This window comes from Notechis scutatus, chromosome 6 (assembly GCF_049901735.1).
Source record: "Notechis scutatus isolate UNSWTSFEM ecotype Mainland chromosome 6, rNotScu1.2, whole genome shotgun sequence".
Lineage (NCBI taxonomy): Eukaryota > Metazoa > Chordata > Lepidosauria > Squamata > Elapidae > Notechis > Notechis scutatus.
This window is the reverse complement of record NC_142014.1, coordinates 27,452,094-27,469,102: the sequence shown is the minus strand read 5'-3', so window position 1 is coordinate 27,469,102 and position 17,009 is coordinate 27,452,094. Positions and strand designations below refer to the sequence as shown.

At 44.3% G+C, this 17,009-nt stretch overlaps 1 protein-coding gene across 3 annotated transcripts in view; it reads right to left on the bottom strand.

Moving 5' to 3' along the window:
• Positions 1-1,025: 1,025 nt before the first annotated feature.
• LHFPL3 (LHFPL tetraspan subfamily member 3) overlaps positions 1,026-17,009 on the bottom strand; it is a 180,246-nt gene continuing 164,262 nt past the window's right edge. For 2 of the 3 annotated variants that reach the window (XM_026677243.2, XM_087967781.1), the window contains one exon: positions 1,026-1,437. Coding sequence is in view for 1 of the 3 variants with exons in the window: in XM_087967781.1 (XP_087823907.1) it covers positions 1,409-1,437 (29 nt within the window). In the remaining 2 variants the exon portion in view is untranslated. Of the gene's footprint in view, positions 1,438-4,374; positions 4,421-17,009 lie in introns of all 3 variants that reach the window. The other variant, XR_015750035.1, reaches the window with a different exon arrangement.

Here is a 17,009-nt window from a genome sequence, read left to right as displayed (position 1 = left end):
CATGAAGCCATGCCCACCAACTAAGCCATGCCCACAGAACTGGTTGTTAAAAAATTTGAATCCCACCCCTGCCCTTCCTGCTCCTCTCCTCTTCTCCCTTCTCCTCCTCCTCCTCCTCCTTTCCTTTCCTTTCCTCTCCCCCTTCCCTGCTAAGAACGTAGCTAAGGGGTGAGGAACAGGCAAACACCACACAAGACAGACATTTAAATGGGTATTCTAGCCAGGTGTGGTAATTCAGCAGATTCTGACCAGTTCTGGAGAGCCGGTAGCAGAAATTTTGAGTAGTTCGGAGAAGTGGCAAATCCCACCCCTGACTGGCCCCGCCCCCATCCATTCTCTGCCTCCCATTGAGTCGCAGCTGATCAGCTGGGTCTTCTTTGGTTTCCCTACACAGGAGAACGGAGCTGGAAAGCAGGTTAGTGGGGTGGGGAGGGAATGGGGATTTTACAGTATATCCTTCCCCTGCCACGCCCTTCAAGCCACACCCACCAAGCCATGCCCACAGAACACCACGCCCACAGCTGATCAGCTGGGTCTTCTTTTGTTGCCCTGCCCAGGAGAACAGAACTGGAAAGCAGGTTAGTGGGGTGGGGATGGAATGGGGATTTTGCAGTATATCCTTCCCCTGCCATGCCCAACAAGCCACGCCCACAGAACCGGTAGTAAAAAAAAATTGAATCCCACCACTGATTCCAGCTCCCACCAGTGACAGAAATGGCGGAAGAAGGTGTGTTAGTTCTCCTTCCCCTGGTTTTCCCATGAAAGACCGCCCCGCCGTCCCTCCAACCACCATCCATAACTGCACCCCGGTGCAAATTTCACCCTGGAAACCATCGTCTCAGCGACACACGAAGAACCACATCAGACACCCCCCCCCTTTTTGTTGCAGGTGTCCTATCCTCCCCACCCCAAGAAAGGATGAAGAGTGAACCATTGAGGCCAGAATGGAGCATGTGCAAATGGCGGATGAAAGAAAAATAATAATTTTATGGCCCTCACAGAACAAGGGCATCTGTTTTGGGTGTGGTAAGACAGCGGCAAGCGATAATCCCACTTTCTTCCAGGCATTTAGCGAAGGAATTCTCTTCAATCAACTTCCTGCCTCTTGCCGTGTTTCTTGCCCTTCGGAGCATTTCTTTTAAAAAGTGTGCACGTTTCTTGGATGTTGTTCGAGAGCCGCGGTTTCTAATCAGCTGATGGCCAAATTCATGTTTTGAATCGTCTCACCAGAGAATTCTTCCATGTCTGGCGGAGCTACATTCAGAAGGCAGCTTTTCCATTCGTGCATTCATTCATTCACTCACTCATTCATTCGTCCATGTTCTCTCCATCCCAGCATTCTTTCTTTCTCAGGCTTCTCCTCTATTAATGTTGATGTACAAAAGCTGTTACTCGGTATTGTTTGTGCTCATTCTAGTGAAGATTCACTTAACAAAACTGCAAAGCAAAACAGACAGAGAGGAAACAGGGTTATCACTCAAGAAACTCAAGTTTGTATTTTTAAGTCGAACATGTTTCTGGAACAGAAAAAGAACAGAACAGGAATAGGAATAGGAATAGAACAGAACAGAACAGAACAGAACAGAACAATGGAAGAGAATAGAAATAGAAGTAGAAACAGAAATAGAAATAGGAACAGAATAGAACAAAATGGAATGGAATGGAATGGAATGGAATGGAATAGAATAGAATAGAATAGAATAGAATAGAAGACAGAACAGAACAGAACAGAACAGAACAATGGAATAGAATAGAAATAGAAGTAGAAACAGAAATAGAAATAGGAACAGAATAGAACAAAATGGAATGGAATGGAATGGAATGGAATAGAATAGAATAGAATAGAATAGAATAGAATAGAATAGAATAGAATAGAATAGAATAGAATAGAATAGAATAGAATAGAAAATAGAATAGAGAAGAAAATAGAATAGAATAGAGAAGAAAATAGAGTAGAATAGAATAGAGTAGAATAGAAAACAGAACAGAACAGAACAATGGAATAGATTAGAAATAGAAGTAGAAATAGAAATAGAAATAGGAACAGAATAGAATAGAACAAAATGGAATGCAATAGAATGGAATAGAATGGAATAGAGTAGAATAGAATAGAATAGAATAGAATAGAATAGAATAGAAATAGGAACAGAATAGAATAGAACAACAGAACAGAACAGAACAGAACAATGGAATGGAACAGAAATAGAAATAGAAATAGGAACAGAAATAGGAACGGAATGGAACGGAATGGAACAGAATAGAATAGAATAGAATAGAATAGAAGAATGAAATGGAATAGAAGTAGAAATAGAAATAGGAACAGAATAGAATAGAATAAAATGGAATAGAATAGAATAGAATTAGAATTCTTTATTGGCCAAGTGTGATTGGGCACACAAGAAATTTGTCTTGGTGCAAATGCTCTCAGTATACATAAAAGAAAGGATACTTTAGTTAAGAGTCAAGAATCATCAGGTACAACCCTTAATAACAGTCACGGGGTACAAATAAGCAATCAAATCGTACTAGGAAACAGTCAATATAAATCGTAAGGATAAAAGCATCAAAGTTACAGTCCTACAGTCACAAGTGGGAGGGGATGGGTGATGAGGAGTGACGAGAAGATTAATAGTAATAGTAGTGCAGACTTTGTAAATAGTTCGACAGTGTTGAGGGAATTATTTGTTTAGCAGAGTGATGGCATTTGGGAAAAAACTATCCTTGTGTCTAGTTGTTCTGGTGTGCAATGCTCTATAGCATCGTTTTGAGGGTAGGGGTTGAAACCATTTATGTCCAGGATGTGAGGGGTCTGTAGATATTTCCATAGCCCTCTTTTTGACTCATGCAGTATACAGGTCCTCCATGGAGGGCAGGTTAGTAGCCATTGTTTTTTCTGCAATCCTAATTACTCTCTGAAGTCTGTGTCTGCCTTGTTGGGTTGCAGAACCAAACCAATAATGCAATTCTCTTTTGACTTATTGGTTAGATTGAAGTTTTTCTATATTTTTAGAACTGTTTCCTTCCTCTTTTCCATCCATCCTGCTCCAACATCATTTTCAATGGTGCTAAAAATAAAAAGGCAAGTAACAGAAATCCAAAGAGACAAGCTCAACAGCACATATTTCGGGGTTTCTGTTCCTGATGATTGGCAGATGACCATCAGCTCAAGGCTGTGCACTGGAAGTTGTGTTACATTAGAACAGTTTAGTTATATGTTAAGTTTAGGAACCAAATACGGAAGTAACCAGGACCAAGTCTCCATTCCTTTACAGCTTCCTACATTTCCTTCCATGCTGTTTAAAAGATTTTCTAAACCAAAATTTCTGTCAGGCAATAAGAATCAGGACCACACATTAAGTTCCAGTTATTACACAAGAATCTAGTCAACTAACTGTCAATATTAAACTGTATTAATGGAACATAAGGGGGCTGGAGTTAGACCATTTCTTCCAACATAATGACTTTAAGCTAATTCCTCTCTTGATTCCACCCCCAGGCGTGTCTATGACAATTTGCCACAGCCAACATACCACCATACATAGCCAACTCTCCACTGCCAACTCACCACAGCCAACTCACCATAGCTTACCCACCTCTGCCAACTCACCATGGCCAACTTATCATGGCCAACTCACCACAGCCAACCCACCACCACCAGCTCACCATGGCCAACATTCCAACATCAACTCACCACTGCCAACTCACCACAGCCAACTCAACATAGCCCACCCACCTCTGCCAACTCACCATGGCCAACTCACCACAGCCAACTCACCACCGTCAACTCACCATAGCCCACCCACCACCACCAACTGACTATGGCCAACTCACCACAGCCAACTCGCCACCATCAACTCACCACAGCCAACTCACCCTGGCCAACTCGCCATAGCTAACTCACCATCCACAACTCGCTGCAGGACTAGAGTTACACTAATATCAAAGAAATGGCAGAATAGAATCATTAAAGAAAGGATGCAATAGGAGGGACAGAATGAAATGTGAATGACAAAAGTTAAAATATTTTTTTTAATTTATTTTAAATAATTAAACAGAATTGTTAAATTGTCCCACAGTGAGTTGGCTGTGATGAGTTGTCCCATTCTGCCCCCAGGGTCTGTTCGTACTTCCTCTACAATTTCTCAACCTTGGCAACTTAAGGTGGGTTGTCTTCAACTCATCAGTTGATCTTCACCCAATCTTAAAGTTGTCCAAGTTGAGAAACGATGTTCTAGACCACCATAATAGGAAAGGAAGGGCCTGCTGCTAATTTCTTCCCTCCTCCAGTCCAACCAGAATTCCATGAAATGCTACCTTGGATCCAGCCCAGGAGATGTGAAGATAAGAAGAAATTGGATTCTGAAATATGGTTACCTGCAGAGGTATGGTCTTCAGCAGGTTCTGATCAGTTCTGGAGATACTTCAACAAGAGAAAAAAGTAACCTGTCATAATCGAAAATGCCTTCCTTCCTTCCTTCCTTCCTTCCTTCCTTCCTTCCTTCCTTCCTTCCTTCCTCCTCTCCTCTGCTCTCCTGTCCTCTCCGCTTCTCTCTCCCTCTACAATCCTTTCCTTCCTCATTCCCTCTTCTCCAGAAGTGGTCTTCTACAGATTCTGACCAGCTCTGGAGAATTGATAGCAGAAATTTTGAGTAGTTCGGAGAACCGACAAATCCCACCTCTGATTGGCCCCGCCCCCATCTATTCTCTGCCTCCCATTGAGTCCCAGCTGATTGGTTGGGTTTTCTTTGGTTGTCCTGCACAGGAGAACAGAGCTGGAAAGCAGGTTAAGTCGGGTGGGGAGGGAATGGAGATTTTGTAGTAACCTTCCCCCAGGAATGGGGAAGAAATGGAAATTTTACAGTATCCCTCCCCTGCCACACCCACCACACCATGCCCACCATTCCACACCCACAGAACCAGTAGTAAAAAAAATTGAATCCAACCACTGGTTACCTGGGATAGAAATACTTCCAGGAACAGTGTGGGGCCAGTTGGCAACATTATTTAGGGTTCTACCAAATACAAACAATTGCAAATGGTCTAATTTTTTTTTTTAAATGGGAGAGAATATCTTGCAGGACTCTTAAAGTCCCCATTCCAGTAACAACCAGTTGTGTGTCATCACACCCATAAATATTTGCACACAGTCTACTGCTACTCCTCACCCCCCAATTTAAAGCCTTTGTGATGTGTTATTGTAGAGAGAAGAGGCTGAAATGCCATTCCAGTGTGTGTGTGTGTTTGCAAAACACATGGAACAAAGTTGCTTGCTTGCAAAGTTTCTCACCTATTTAAGTGACATCAATGAAAGAGATTTATAAATGTGGATAGGCTGGGAGTGGGAATGCTAAAAGGAACAACCACAGCACAATCAAATTGTTCTTTCCATCCATCTTCTGGCCTTGTAATTGATCACATCTGCCACACGTCCTAGAAAGTTGGTTTCACACCAGTTGCCCCCAAAAAGGTATCTTTCTTTTTTTTCCCTTTTTTTCCCTTTGCTTTCTTTCCTTCTCAGATAAATCAAAGCTAAATGAACCTGGCATTCAGAAGGATAGCACATTCTACTGGAGCAAATCCCTGGACTGTTCTGTTTTTTTTCCACAGAAAATGGGCTTCAAATAATTTAGCAACAGGTTCCCTGCCCGGTTGCTGGGTGGACGTGGCCATGGGTGTGTGTGGCCTAGTCGGCCTCCTGCACCACCCTGGGAGCAAAAACGGGCCTCAGACGGGGAGTTTTTGCCCTCCACAGGCTCTGGAGGCCTTCGAGCCTCCGGGAGAGCGAAAATGGCCTCCCGGGGCTCTGGAGGCTCTCTCTCTCTTCTGGAATGTTCCGGAGGCCCATTTTTCACCCTCTCCGAGCCTCCGCATGGAACTTGGCAACCTCTCAAATATTGGAAGACTGTTATCATGTCCACCCTAGTCCTTTTTTTCTCTAGGCTGGCTACACCCAATTTTGCATATGTTTTTGTCTCCAGGATCTTAAACCTCTCTTCTTTGCACTTTTTTTGAAGTCTCACCATCTTTTCTGTAATGTGATGAGCAAAACTGCATATTCCAAGTGTGGTCTTACGAAGAATTTATAGGTAAAGGTTCCCTTGCACATAGGTGCTAGTCGTTTCCGGCTCTGGGGGCCAGTGCTCATCTCCATTACAAAGATGAAGAGCCAGCACTGTCAGAAGACGTCTCCATGGTCATGTGGCCGGCATGACTAAGCGCCAAAGGTGCAAAGGTGCGTGGAATGCTGTTACCTTCCCACCAAAGGGGTCCCTATTTTTCTACTTGCATTTTTAGCGTGCTTTTGAACTGCTAGGTTGGCAGAAGCTGGCACAAGGAATAGGAGCTCACTCCGCTACGTGGCACTAGGGATTCGAACTGCTGAACTGCCGACCTTTCTGATTGGCAAGCTCAGCGTCTTAGCCACTGAGCCACCGCATCCCCATGAAGGATTTATAAAGCGGTACTAAATACTTCACATGCTTTTCAACCTGTGCCTCTGCTTATACCACTGTTGTGGTTCGCCGGCAACTGGTGTGGATGGCTGAGGTCTCAGAGATCGAAGACTCAGATGAGGGGCCTGCGTGTGATGCAGGGATGGGACCTGGACCATCAGGGAGTGGAGCGCTGCCTTCGGAGATTGTGGAGGCTGGCAGCAGTGATGAAGAGGCCCCTGAGGAGCCTGTGCCCAGTGCATGTGTGTGCAGGGCTGCTCGAAGGAAAGAGCAGCTGCAGCACCATGGGTGACTCAGGAGTAAGGCTGCAAGGTAATGGCCCCTCACTGAGGAGATAAAAGCCAGCTGAGAAACCGGAGTTCTTTGCAGAAGGCAAATAAGTTTTACGTTCAAGCCTGGTGGACGTTAGGAATATCTGAGTTGGTGTTTGGAGACTCTTTGTGTTGGAATTATTGTTTAGTAAGGTTATCTGTTGTTCTTGGCAGCCTTGCAAAACCTTGGCAAGGCTCTTTCTTATCGGAGCTAATTGGTTTGAAGCAGCCTTTTACCCGTGAAAGAACAGGATTTGTAAAGAATCATTAAAAGGTTGTGCTGTTACCTTTGTCTCATGTTTGCTTCCCTGGAACCAGGTTTGGGTCAGAATAACCACCAAGGCTTGTATAATGGGTCTTCCTATTTTGCTTTTGTATTTTTTGTATTTTATTCTGTGATCTAACAAAGTCTTTAAAAGTAAGATCTCAACCACAGATGGCAAATAAAGGCCGCAGTACCACTTGCTACCACCAGATGGCGCCAAAAGTTCTCCAAAAGTTTACTAAGGAGTCAAAGAATGAGTTTTTGGCCACTGGCGCTTGTATTTTTATAATTTCACATTTCCGCATCTCCGGCACAACATTCAATAGTGCTTACAGATACTGTCTGTTGAAAAGAAGCGTGCAATTATGCCGAGCCTCTTCAATTTTAGGCAATCAGGCTTTCCAACCTTATGGCTGCCACTTCTATATTTAATTCATATCTTCCACGGATCGGAAATGCAGCTTTGATTGATGAAATTTTACCCAGCCTATGGAAAAGTGATTGTGATGAATTATAAGGAAGGTGCCTAGGTTGGACTTTTGATTCTCCCCAAGTAATTGAGCATCTTGGCTCCTGCACAGAAGCTTCATTTCCTGGAGGGGTTTAGTTTGGGAATAGTGGGGCGTCCGTACGTTTTCGGCTCATCCCCGCTGATCAAACCACCCCCTCCCTGGTATCACTTCTCTACGTCATTTGGCACTGGGGAGAAGTCAAGCAACCTTCTGAAGAGGTATCTAGGGGAAACGGGTTTTAAAAAATCAAAATAGCAGTATCAGGTGCCTATCTTCACCTTCTTTGAAGCTCACTAGCAACTGCCATAATCAAGGGGATAGGGTGCACCAGGGAAGGGTGGAGGAGAGGAGAGAAGAAAATATGGAATGGAAGGTAGAATGGAGTGCATGGGGGGGGGGGGCTGCGCGCCCCACCAGACTCCGTTTTTTTCCTTCCTGAGCCCCAGGGAAGCCTTCTGTGATGACCCGGGACGTGGCACAAAAGCAAAAAAGTCACAAAAGTAGGTAAAGTCCCTTTAATTCCTCCAACTTGGCCCCCAATGTCCAATTATCATCGGCTGGAGAAAAAACTCTCCCAAGAACAGTCTTTAAAGGGAAGAAATTCAGCCCGAACTCAAAGTACATATAAATTATAAATAAACACGAACACAAACCACGCCGCAGCAATTAATGAGATAGGGCAGGATAAGGAATTGCAGACTTCCAAAAGATAACAAAACACACACAGTTGGGAGGATGCCAGTACCCAGATATCCCTCAACAAACAAAGATAATGCACGCTTTGCTTCCAGCAAGGTGCTGTGTGGAAACGCCCTTTTTATCCTGTTTCCCCAGCTGCAGCTAATGAAGGGAATCAGGGCCTTTTTCTCCCCTGTAACCCAAGTTGCTCCCTTCTCCGTTCTTCCCTGCATATCCTAGGATGAAGAGGGGGTGGGCCTGGGTCTTCCTCTAAATGCCCAGCCGGACTGTGCCCTTCCCCCATTTCTTACACAGCCACCCGAGCCATACTCCCACTCCCTGTCAGCTGCTCAATCTCCCCCTAGGAATCAGATTCCAACAGGGTCATGACACCTTCTGGGAGCAAAAACACCCCCACCTCCGAGGCTCCCCTGAGGCCCAGAAGGCCAAAAAAAAAGTGTGTGTGTGCTGCAATTTAATAAAGCCACACCTATTCAGTCACATGGCCACGCCCACCTAGCCATGCCCACCTAGCCACGCCTACAGAAACGGTTGTTAAAAAAAATTGAATCCCACCCCTGCCCCAGTGGCTTCGACACAGACAGGCAGCATATAAATTTAATAAACAAATTCTGTCTGTGAGTTACAGCAAAATGCAAAATTTTGCAGAAGCATGCAAGAATTTCAGCCTAAACAAGGTAGAACTTCCTCCCCCCCACATATATTAGAACTCTCACAAAGCAAGTAATGTTCTTTTAAAATTACAAACAGCCCTGTCCAAAATGCATGCTTGCTTGTTAAACTCCCTTAAACCATGTAATATAAAGTTCTGCATTGTAGGCCAGTGAAATATAAAATGTCAGTCGCAGGAAAGAAAGGCTGAAAGAACTTCAGTGAATTTTTTTGGACAGAAGAGAATACATTTTAATATATTTTTTTTAAAAAAAGGAAAGACTTTTGCAGAATTCCTCCCCTTTTCCTCTGCATTACAAAACAGATGCATAAATATATATATTACATTCGCTTGTTCAGAGGGGGAGGAAAAAAAAGAGACAGGTTTATGTAACTTAAGCCAGACGGACAGGAATTTAAAAAGCAAATTAATCATAATGAGGATCACAAACGAAGCATTAAGAGTCAACACAATCCTCTTAATTGCTTAGTAAGAATTCTGGAATTGCTTGCTTTAATCTAAACAAAAAAAACACCAAGATAAGATCAAAGGCCTAGAAAACAGACAGAAAGGCTCTAAGTCTAAGGGCATAAAACACTAAGCCTCCCAAGAAACAAACCAAGGTTACAACTAACCAAGTTCAATGTGCTGTGTGGATGCAGCTTTGGGCTTCAATTAAACAGATCAAGCGTGTTTCAAGAACCGAGACGGGTAGTTAAATAAATAACTTGAAATGTCCCCAAGAAGCAAAAGAAATTAGAGAACATGTTTACATAGATAGACCTGCCTGTAAACAGATCTATAGTTTCCCTTTTCAAACTTGGAAACATGCTGGCTTAAGGGGGAATCTAATGTTGTGTTCTATAAACTGGGCAATGTTAAGAGGTATGACCATCATCTAAACATTGCCCAGTTTATAGAACACAACATTAAATTCCAATAAAGAAGAATATTTGTAGCTCAGGGTTGGAAATGTGGGGTCCTTGGTGCCTTCTGAGCTTGGTTGTTTTCTTGTAGACGTTTCATTACCCAGCTAGGTAACATCATCAGCGCTGGTTCGCACTCAGTTTACATTATACTGTAGTGGTTTGTCCTATCAATGTTGGTGGGAGGTGGTCTTAGATGTTCTTTGGCTGGGCTGGTTTACTCTTGGCTTGTTTGGCAAGTCCTTGATTGGGATAGTGTGGGATAGTGTGTATTTGATGGTTGCTCTGTTGTTAATCTTGGAATTAACCTATGCTCATCTGTGTGTGGCTGGCAGGGTGATGTTTTGGTATCTGTGTTCCAGTGGTGGGATTCAATTTCTTTTACTACCGGTTCTGTGGGTGTGGCTTGGTGGGCGTGGCAGGGGAACCTTCTCTCTACAATAATATATCACAGAGGCTTTAAATTGGTGGGCAGGGGAAACAATAGACTGTGTGTAAATATTTATGGGTGTGATGACACACAACTGGTTGTTACTGGAATGGGGACTTAAGAGTCCTGCAAGATATTATCTCCCAAAAATTAGAGTATTTGCAATTGTTTCTTTTGGTGGAACCCTAAATACTGTTACCAACTGGCCCCACTCCTCCTCCTCCTCCTCCTCCTCCTCCTCGCCACAAACTCTACTCCCTTCTAGCACTGATGATATTACCTAGTTTATTTTATTTATTGATTTTATTTATTTATTTGTCAATCGCTTACAAGATAACAGGTACAAGTATAAGCATGAGTAAGAATACAGGAAATAAGTATGAATAATAGGCCAGCGACGGTAGGCATGATGGTGCGCTTATGCACACCCCTTACACGGACCCCTTAGGAATGGGGTGAGGTCAATAGTGGATAGTTTGAGGTTAAAGGAGTGGGGGTTAGAGGATGTAACAACAGAGTCAGGTAGTGCATTCCAGGCATAGTTGGGTCATGAAACGTCTGCAAGAAAACAACCAAGCTCTGAGAGCACCAAGCACCCCTTACTTTATTGCTCCTTTCATAGCTAGAATCTCTGGGGTCTTCCATGGTCTCCACTTAGAAACATTTCAAATGGCGCCAATTCCCATCACGGTCTCAGATCTGGAATCTAAACACTTCATTATTAAACAAGTTTCTAAGTTTGATCCTGGACCGGTTGTCTGGCTTTCAAATACCAAAACCCTGACTGGTATTTTCACACCTCTGTTCTTTTGTCTTGATTGTTATCTCAGAGTTGTTGTTGTTTAAATCTCTTGTGTCCTAGTTCACACCAGCCTATTTTTGTCCCAGCCTTTGGAGGTTAATTCCATTTTGCTTCTTCTTCTCATTTCTCCTTTTTTCCATTTGATTAATGACTCATCGTGGCTGATATCTGATGTTCTCAGCTGACCCCTCTGCATATTTCAGGAATTCTCTCTCTTTTATTCGCAGTTTTTTTTTTTTAAAAAAAAACTTTCTCTGCTATCCCTGCAGAATCCAGAGAATTCTAGACCTCAGCAGAATTTATGGGGCATTCCTTGACTTACGACAGTTTGCTCAGGGACGGTGCAAAGTTATAACGGCACTGTAAAAAAGTGATTTATGGTCATTTTTCACACTTACAACCATTGCAGCTTCACGTGATTTACATTTGAATGCGTGTTGGAAGCCGGCTGGGAAGATTGCAAATGGCGGTCGCATGCTCCCGGGATTCCTACAACTCTTGTCATTCCACAAAGGTCACAAGTGTGGGTCCAAATTTGGATCACTGGTGATCCTGGAGCTGCTGTGATGGTCATAAGGGTGAGGACCAGACATAAGTCACTCTTTTTTAGTGCTGTTGACGTAACTCTAAATGGTTGCTAAACAAAGACTACTTACATTTTCAACGTTTTTAGTCACTTTTGTTGCATCCTTCAGCAATAAGTCATAAGTGCCTTTTTTCAATCCTGTTGTGACTTCGAATGGCCACTAAACAAACTGTTGTAAGTCAAGGACTACTGTGTTTCCCCGAAAATAAGACCCTGCCTTATAATTTTTTTTGCCGTTTGAAGTTACAATGGCATCGAGAAAAGGGACTTGTGACCATTTTTCACACTTAATGACTGTTGCAGCCTCCCCAGGGTCACGTGATTTAGAATAGAATAACAGAGTTGGAAGGGACCTTGGAGGTCTTCTACTCCAACCCCCTGCTTAGGCAGGAAATCCTACACCACTTCAGACAAATGATTGTCCAATCTCTTCTTAAAAACCTCCACTTCTGAAGGCAAGTTGTTCCACTGATTAATTGTTTTCACTGTCAGGAAATTTCTCCTTAGTTCTAGGTTGCTTCTGCCTTTGATTTGTTTCCATCCATGGCTTCTTGTCCTGCCTTCAGGTGCTTTGTAGAATAGCTTGACTCCCTCTTCTTTGGGGCAGCCCCTGAGATATTGGAACACTGCTATCATTGCCAACCCTAGTCCTTCTTTTCATCAAACTAGACCAGTGGTGGTTAACCTTTTTGGGCTCCTGTGCCAAAAATTGTGCACGCGCTTCCGCTCATGTGCCAGCACCCAGAAGACAATGTGCGTGCTCCCCCATGCCCCCTGCGCATGTGCGTGCAACACCCCCCGCCACCACCCCCTTACCTGCACTACACCTCACAGTTGATTTTTCGGATGGTTTGAGGCCTTTTTCGGCCTCCCAGAGGCTTGAAAAAGCTTCTGCAGGCTTTGCAGGATGAATAATAGGCCCGTTTCGTCACTTCTGGTATTACAGGAAGTGATGAAATGGGCCTATTATTCATCCTGCAAAGCCTGCAGAAGCTTTTTTGAAGCCTCTGGGATGCCGACAAAGACCTCAAACCAGCCGAAAAATCAGCTGTGAGGCGCGCGCATGCGCAGTGAGGTAGTTTTGCCTGCAGCTCGCGTGCCGGCACAAATGGCTCTGCGTGCCACCTGTGGCACGCGTGCCATAGGTTCGCCATCACGGAACTAGTTCCTGTTTTAGCCTCCAGTCCCCTAGTCCTCTTTGTTGCTCTTCTCTGCACTCTTTCCGAGTCTCAACATCTTTTCTTATATTCTGGTGACCAAAACTGGATGCAGTATTCCAAGTGCGGCCTTACGATTTACATTTTGGATGCTTGGCAACTGACTCACATTTATGACGGTTGCCATGTCCCAGGGAGAAATCACGTGATCCCCCCTTTTCTCATCCTTTGGACAAGCAAAGTCAATGGGGAAGCCAGATTCACTTAACGACCGTGTGACGGATTGAAGAACAGCAGGGATTCACTTCACGATCGTGGCGAGGGAAAGTCCTAAAACAGGCCCCAAAACTCACTTAGCCAACATCTCACTTGGCAACATAAATATTGAGGCTCAATTGTTGTTCGTATGTTGAGAACGACCACTATTATTAAATGCAAGCAGGGAAGAAGTGGCAATGTACTATAAATGAGGAATCAGTCCAATTTAAACTGCTTTCACAGAAAGAAGCAAAAGTGAGATTCTCTATGTGGAAACTTTCCTGGCCCAGATGAGGCTATAAACTTTTACAGCCCTCCAAAGTCAATTTTAGCATCTTAGCTTCTCGGCTTAATATACTCACTGACAGGCAATTAGCGCATCGCGTTTCCTATAAATGGCAACCCTGATGCTCCTTTGAAATGTGCGTGTGGCGTGGTGCGAATCCGGAGATGCAAACCGAGCATCGCGGGGGGTGGGAGCTTTCTGGCATCAGGTATGCGGCAAGTTTCCGAGGCGTCAACAACAACGATGAAAAAGGTCACTGTCAAACTATTTCGTGTCTTTGGCAGATATAACTGGAGGTGTTTCATGTGTGCGTGTGAACAGAACGGATGGTTCTAAAGTGATAGAAAAAAGAACTGTTAGAAATCGTGCGTGCCTCACTCTGGAAATTGGGGAATTGTAGATTTGAGGGTGGAGGTTCGTTCTCCGAGCTTGTGGATTGGTTTCTGAACATTTTGTTACCTGGCTAGGTAACATCTTCAGCAGAGTTTAGCGGATTCAGGGTTGGTGTTCTTCTGCTTGTAAGGTCTTCAGAGGTGGTGTCATGCCCCTGTCAGAGTCTGACTCAGAGGAGGAAGATGAACAGCTGTCAGGGAGCGGGGGAGAGGCTCCATTGGCTGTGGAGGAAACTGGGGAAGGGCAAAGTCAGGCTGGGCAGAGCAGGGAAGAGGTAGAACAAGGGAGAGGGGGTTCAGAGGAAGACCCAGGCCCACCCCCTCTTCATCCTAGGGCATGCAGGGAAGAACGGAGAAGAGAGCAACGTGGGTTGCATGACTTAAGAGGGAGGAAAGGGCCCTGATTCCCTTCACAAGGCACACATGGGGAAGGGGTTCAAAAGAGAGGCAATTGGGAGGGGCATCTCCTGGGAACAAATATTGAGTATCTAAATGTTGGTTGCTGTTATCTGCATTCCTGGAATCCTCCTAACTGGTTTGATTTACTTCACTTCTGGAACTCCTTATCGCAGGGGTCTTCAAACTTGACAACTTTAAGACTTGTGGACTTCAACTCCCAGAATTCCTCCTCCAGTAATATTAGCTCAGGAATTCTGGGAGTTGAAGTCCACAAGTCTTAAACTTGCCAAGTTTGAAGATCATTGTCTTATCGTGCCCTGCCGGATTTATTGCCTTACCTTGCTTTGTCAGATTTATAGTTTTAAGTTTTCTGTTTACAATGTTTTGGACTGGAATATCTGCAGCCAAAGGCTGTTGCAGGTTCTTGGGAGAGTTTTTCTCCAAACCGGAAGGTAACCGGAAAATTGGGGGCAAAGTTGGAACTAATAAAGGGACCCCTACTTATTATCTGGCTGGGTTGTCTTTGTGCCACACCATGGGTCATCACAGGTGGGGCGGATCAGGTGAGGTTCTTGTGATAGGGAGGTTCCACCAGATCAGGATGAATGGATGGTAAGGGGGCTTGGGTGGGTTGGTTGAGGGTCGGTGCTGTCTCTGGTAGGTTGTGTGGTTGATGTGGATTCTGAGGGGCTCATAGGCTGGTTGTGGGTCAAAGTGTCTGTTGATGGGATTGCTTGTGGAGAGCCAGGCTAAGTAATATCTTCAGTAGAGTTTAGGGGATGTGGTTGTTCTTCTGTTTATAAGGGTTTCAGGTATGGTTGTGGGTTCATCAGTGACTCTTTTGATGGATCTTGTGATGGGGAAGTTAAATCAGATGAGGGTCATTGGGTGAAGCACTGGTTGGCAGAGGGCTTGGGTGGGTTGATTGAGGGTCAGTGCTGTCTCTGGTAGGTTGTGTGGTTGATTTGGATTCTGTGGGTGTGTCAACGAGGGTCTTGTGATGGGTCAGGTGTGTGTCATCAGTGGAAGTCTTGCAATGGGTCTTGTGATGGGGAGGTTACATCAGGTGAGGGTCATTGGGAGGTGAAGTGCTGTTGGGGGGGGGGGGTTGCATGTGCTTCAAGGACACTCTAAAAAGGATGCAAATGACCAGCTGTCTACAAGGAATCCTTCCATTCCCTACCATCCAGTCAAAGCTGAAGAAGCTTCTTGGATGAGAAGCGAAACGTCTTCAAAAGAAAACATAAACAAGAAAGTTCAGTTGCCTCCTGAAAAAAAAAAAAAAGCACCTTTGGGACAACCACGATCTGGATGACTAAGAATCTCTACAGACTTTTCAGCTATACAATTTGGGATGAACACCTTTGGATTGGTGTGGGAGCAGCAATGGATTTCCAGAGGGAAAAAACTGCAAACCATAGGAACCATTTGCACTACTTAGGTTGACCCTGAGGACATAGATAAACCTCCAAGCAGCCTCAAGGACTCTCTAAAAGGATGCAAATGACCAGCTGCCTGCAAGGAATATAAATGGTCTCCTGCTTGATGGTCTCATTCCTGTCTGAAATGGCTCACTACTAATCCTAACAGTGGATTAGAAGACCTTCCAACTCTGTTATTCTGCTATCCGATAGTCCTCATGAACCCTAGTAGGTCTAATTCAAAACAGACACAAGCTGATTCACTACCACGAGAGATATCCTGATGAGAAACATTTTAAGTCATGCATGCTTTGTGCTAAGAACTTGAGGCTAGAGTTCTACCAGCTTCAAGCGACATAGAATTCAATTCCATGAATTCTATTAAAAATAAAATAAAATCCCATTTTGATAGTCTGATGCTGGAAAGATACCTGATGCGAAGGAATGAAAAGATGATGAATGGATTGCGAGCCATATAACATGCTCAACCGACTCAACTCCTAACCAAGGCGAATTAATTTTTCTGCCAATTTGGCAGCGCACCCTCATGCTGCGAATAATAACCATTATCACTGATATAAGAGAGTTTTCATTCTCTTACATTGTCCAAAAGACTCTGAGGTCCTTGAATTGACACATTCGTTTCCTCCTCATTGGCTAGACAGCATATAAAAATGCAGAGACATCAAATTGCTGACAAAAATCCGTATAGTCAAAGCTAGGGTTTCCCCCAGTATGATAGCAGAGTTCCAATATTTGAGGGGCTGCCACAAAGAAGAGGGGGATCAAGCTATTCTCCAAAACACCTGAAGACAGGAGAAGAAGCAATGGATGGAAACTATCAAGTTCCCCCCCAAATAAGACTCTTGTCTTATAAATATTTTGCCACCAAAAAAGGCACCAGATCTTGTTTTCAGGGGCTGTCATCCACTGACTAACCTCACTTGCGCGAGTCACCCTCGGCCTCCTTTTTCCTGTCAGAGGCCTTCAGGAACTTCTTCTTCTGCTGCTGGCAAGGCTTTCTTGAAGGCCTCTGCAGCCGATAACAGAGTTCTGGATTGATCTGGAGCTTTGCTATCATCTACAGAGGCCTTCAGGAAAGCCTTGCCAGCTGTAGAAGAAATGGGCCGGCAAGGCAGGTGTTGGGGTGTGTGAGGCTTGGCTACAACTGTCCAAAGGTAAGTAGTAGGGCAGCTCCACCCCCTCCATCCTCACCCTAGCTTAATTTTTACCCGTCCACTCTGGAGTGGGTGGGATCTTCATTAGGGCTTATTTTGGGGGTAGGGCTTATATTGGGTGCACATGTAAAAATCAAGCTAGGACTTACTTTCAGGGTAGGGTGTATTTTTGGGGAAACAGGGTACTCAAGGAGAGAAGCAACCTAGAACTAAGGAGGGATTTCCTAGCAGTGAGAACAGTTAGCCAGTGGAACGTCTTGCCTTGAGAACTTCTGGATGCTCC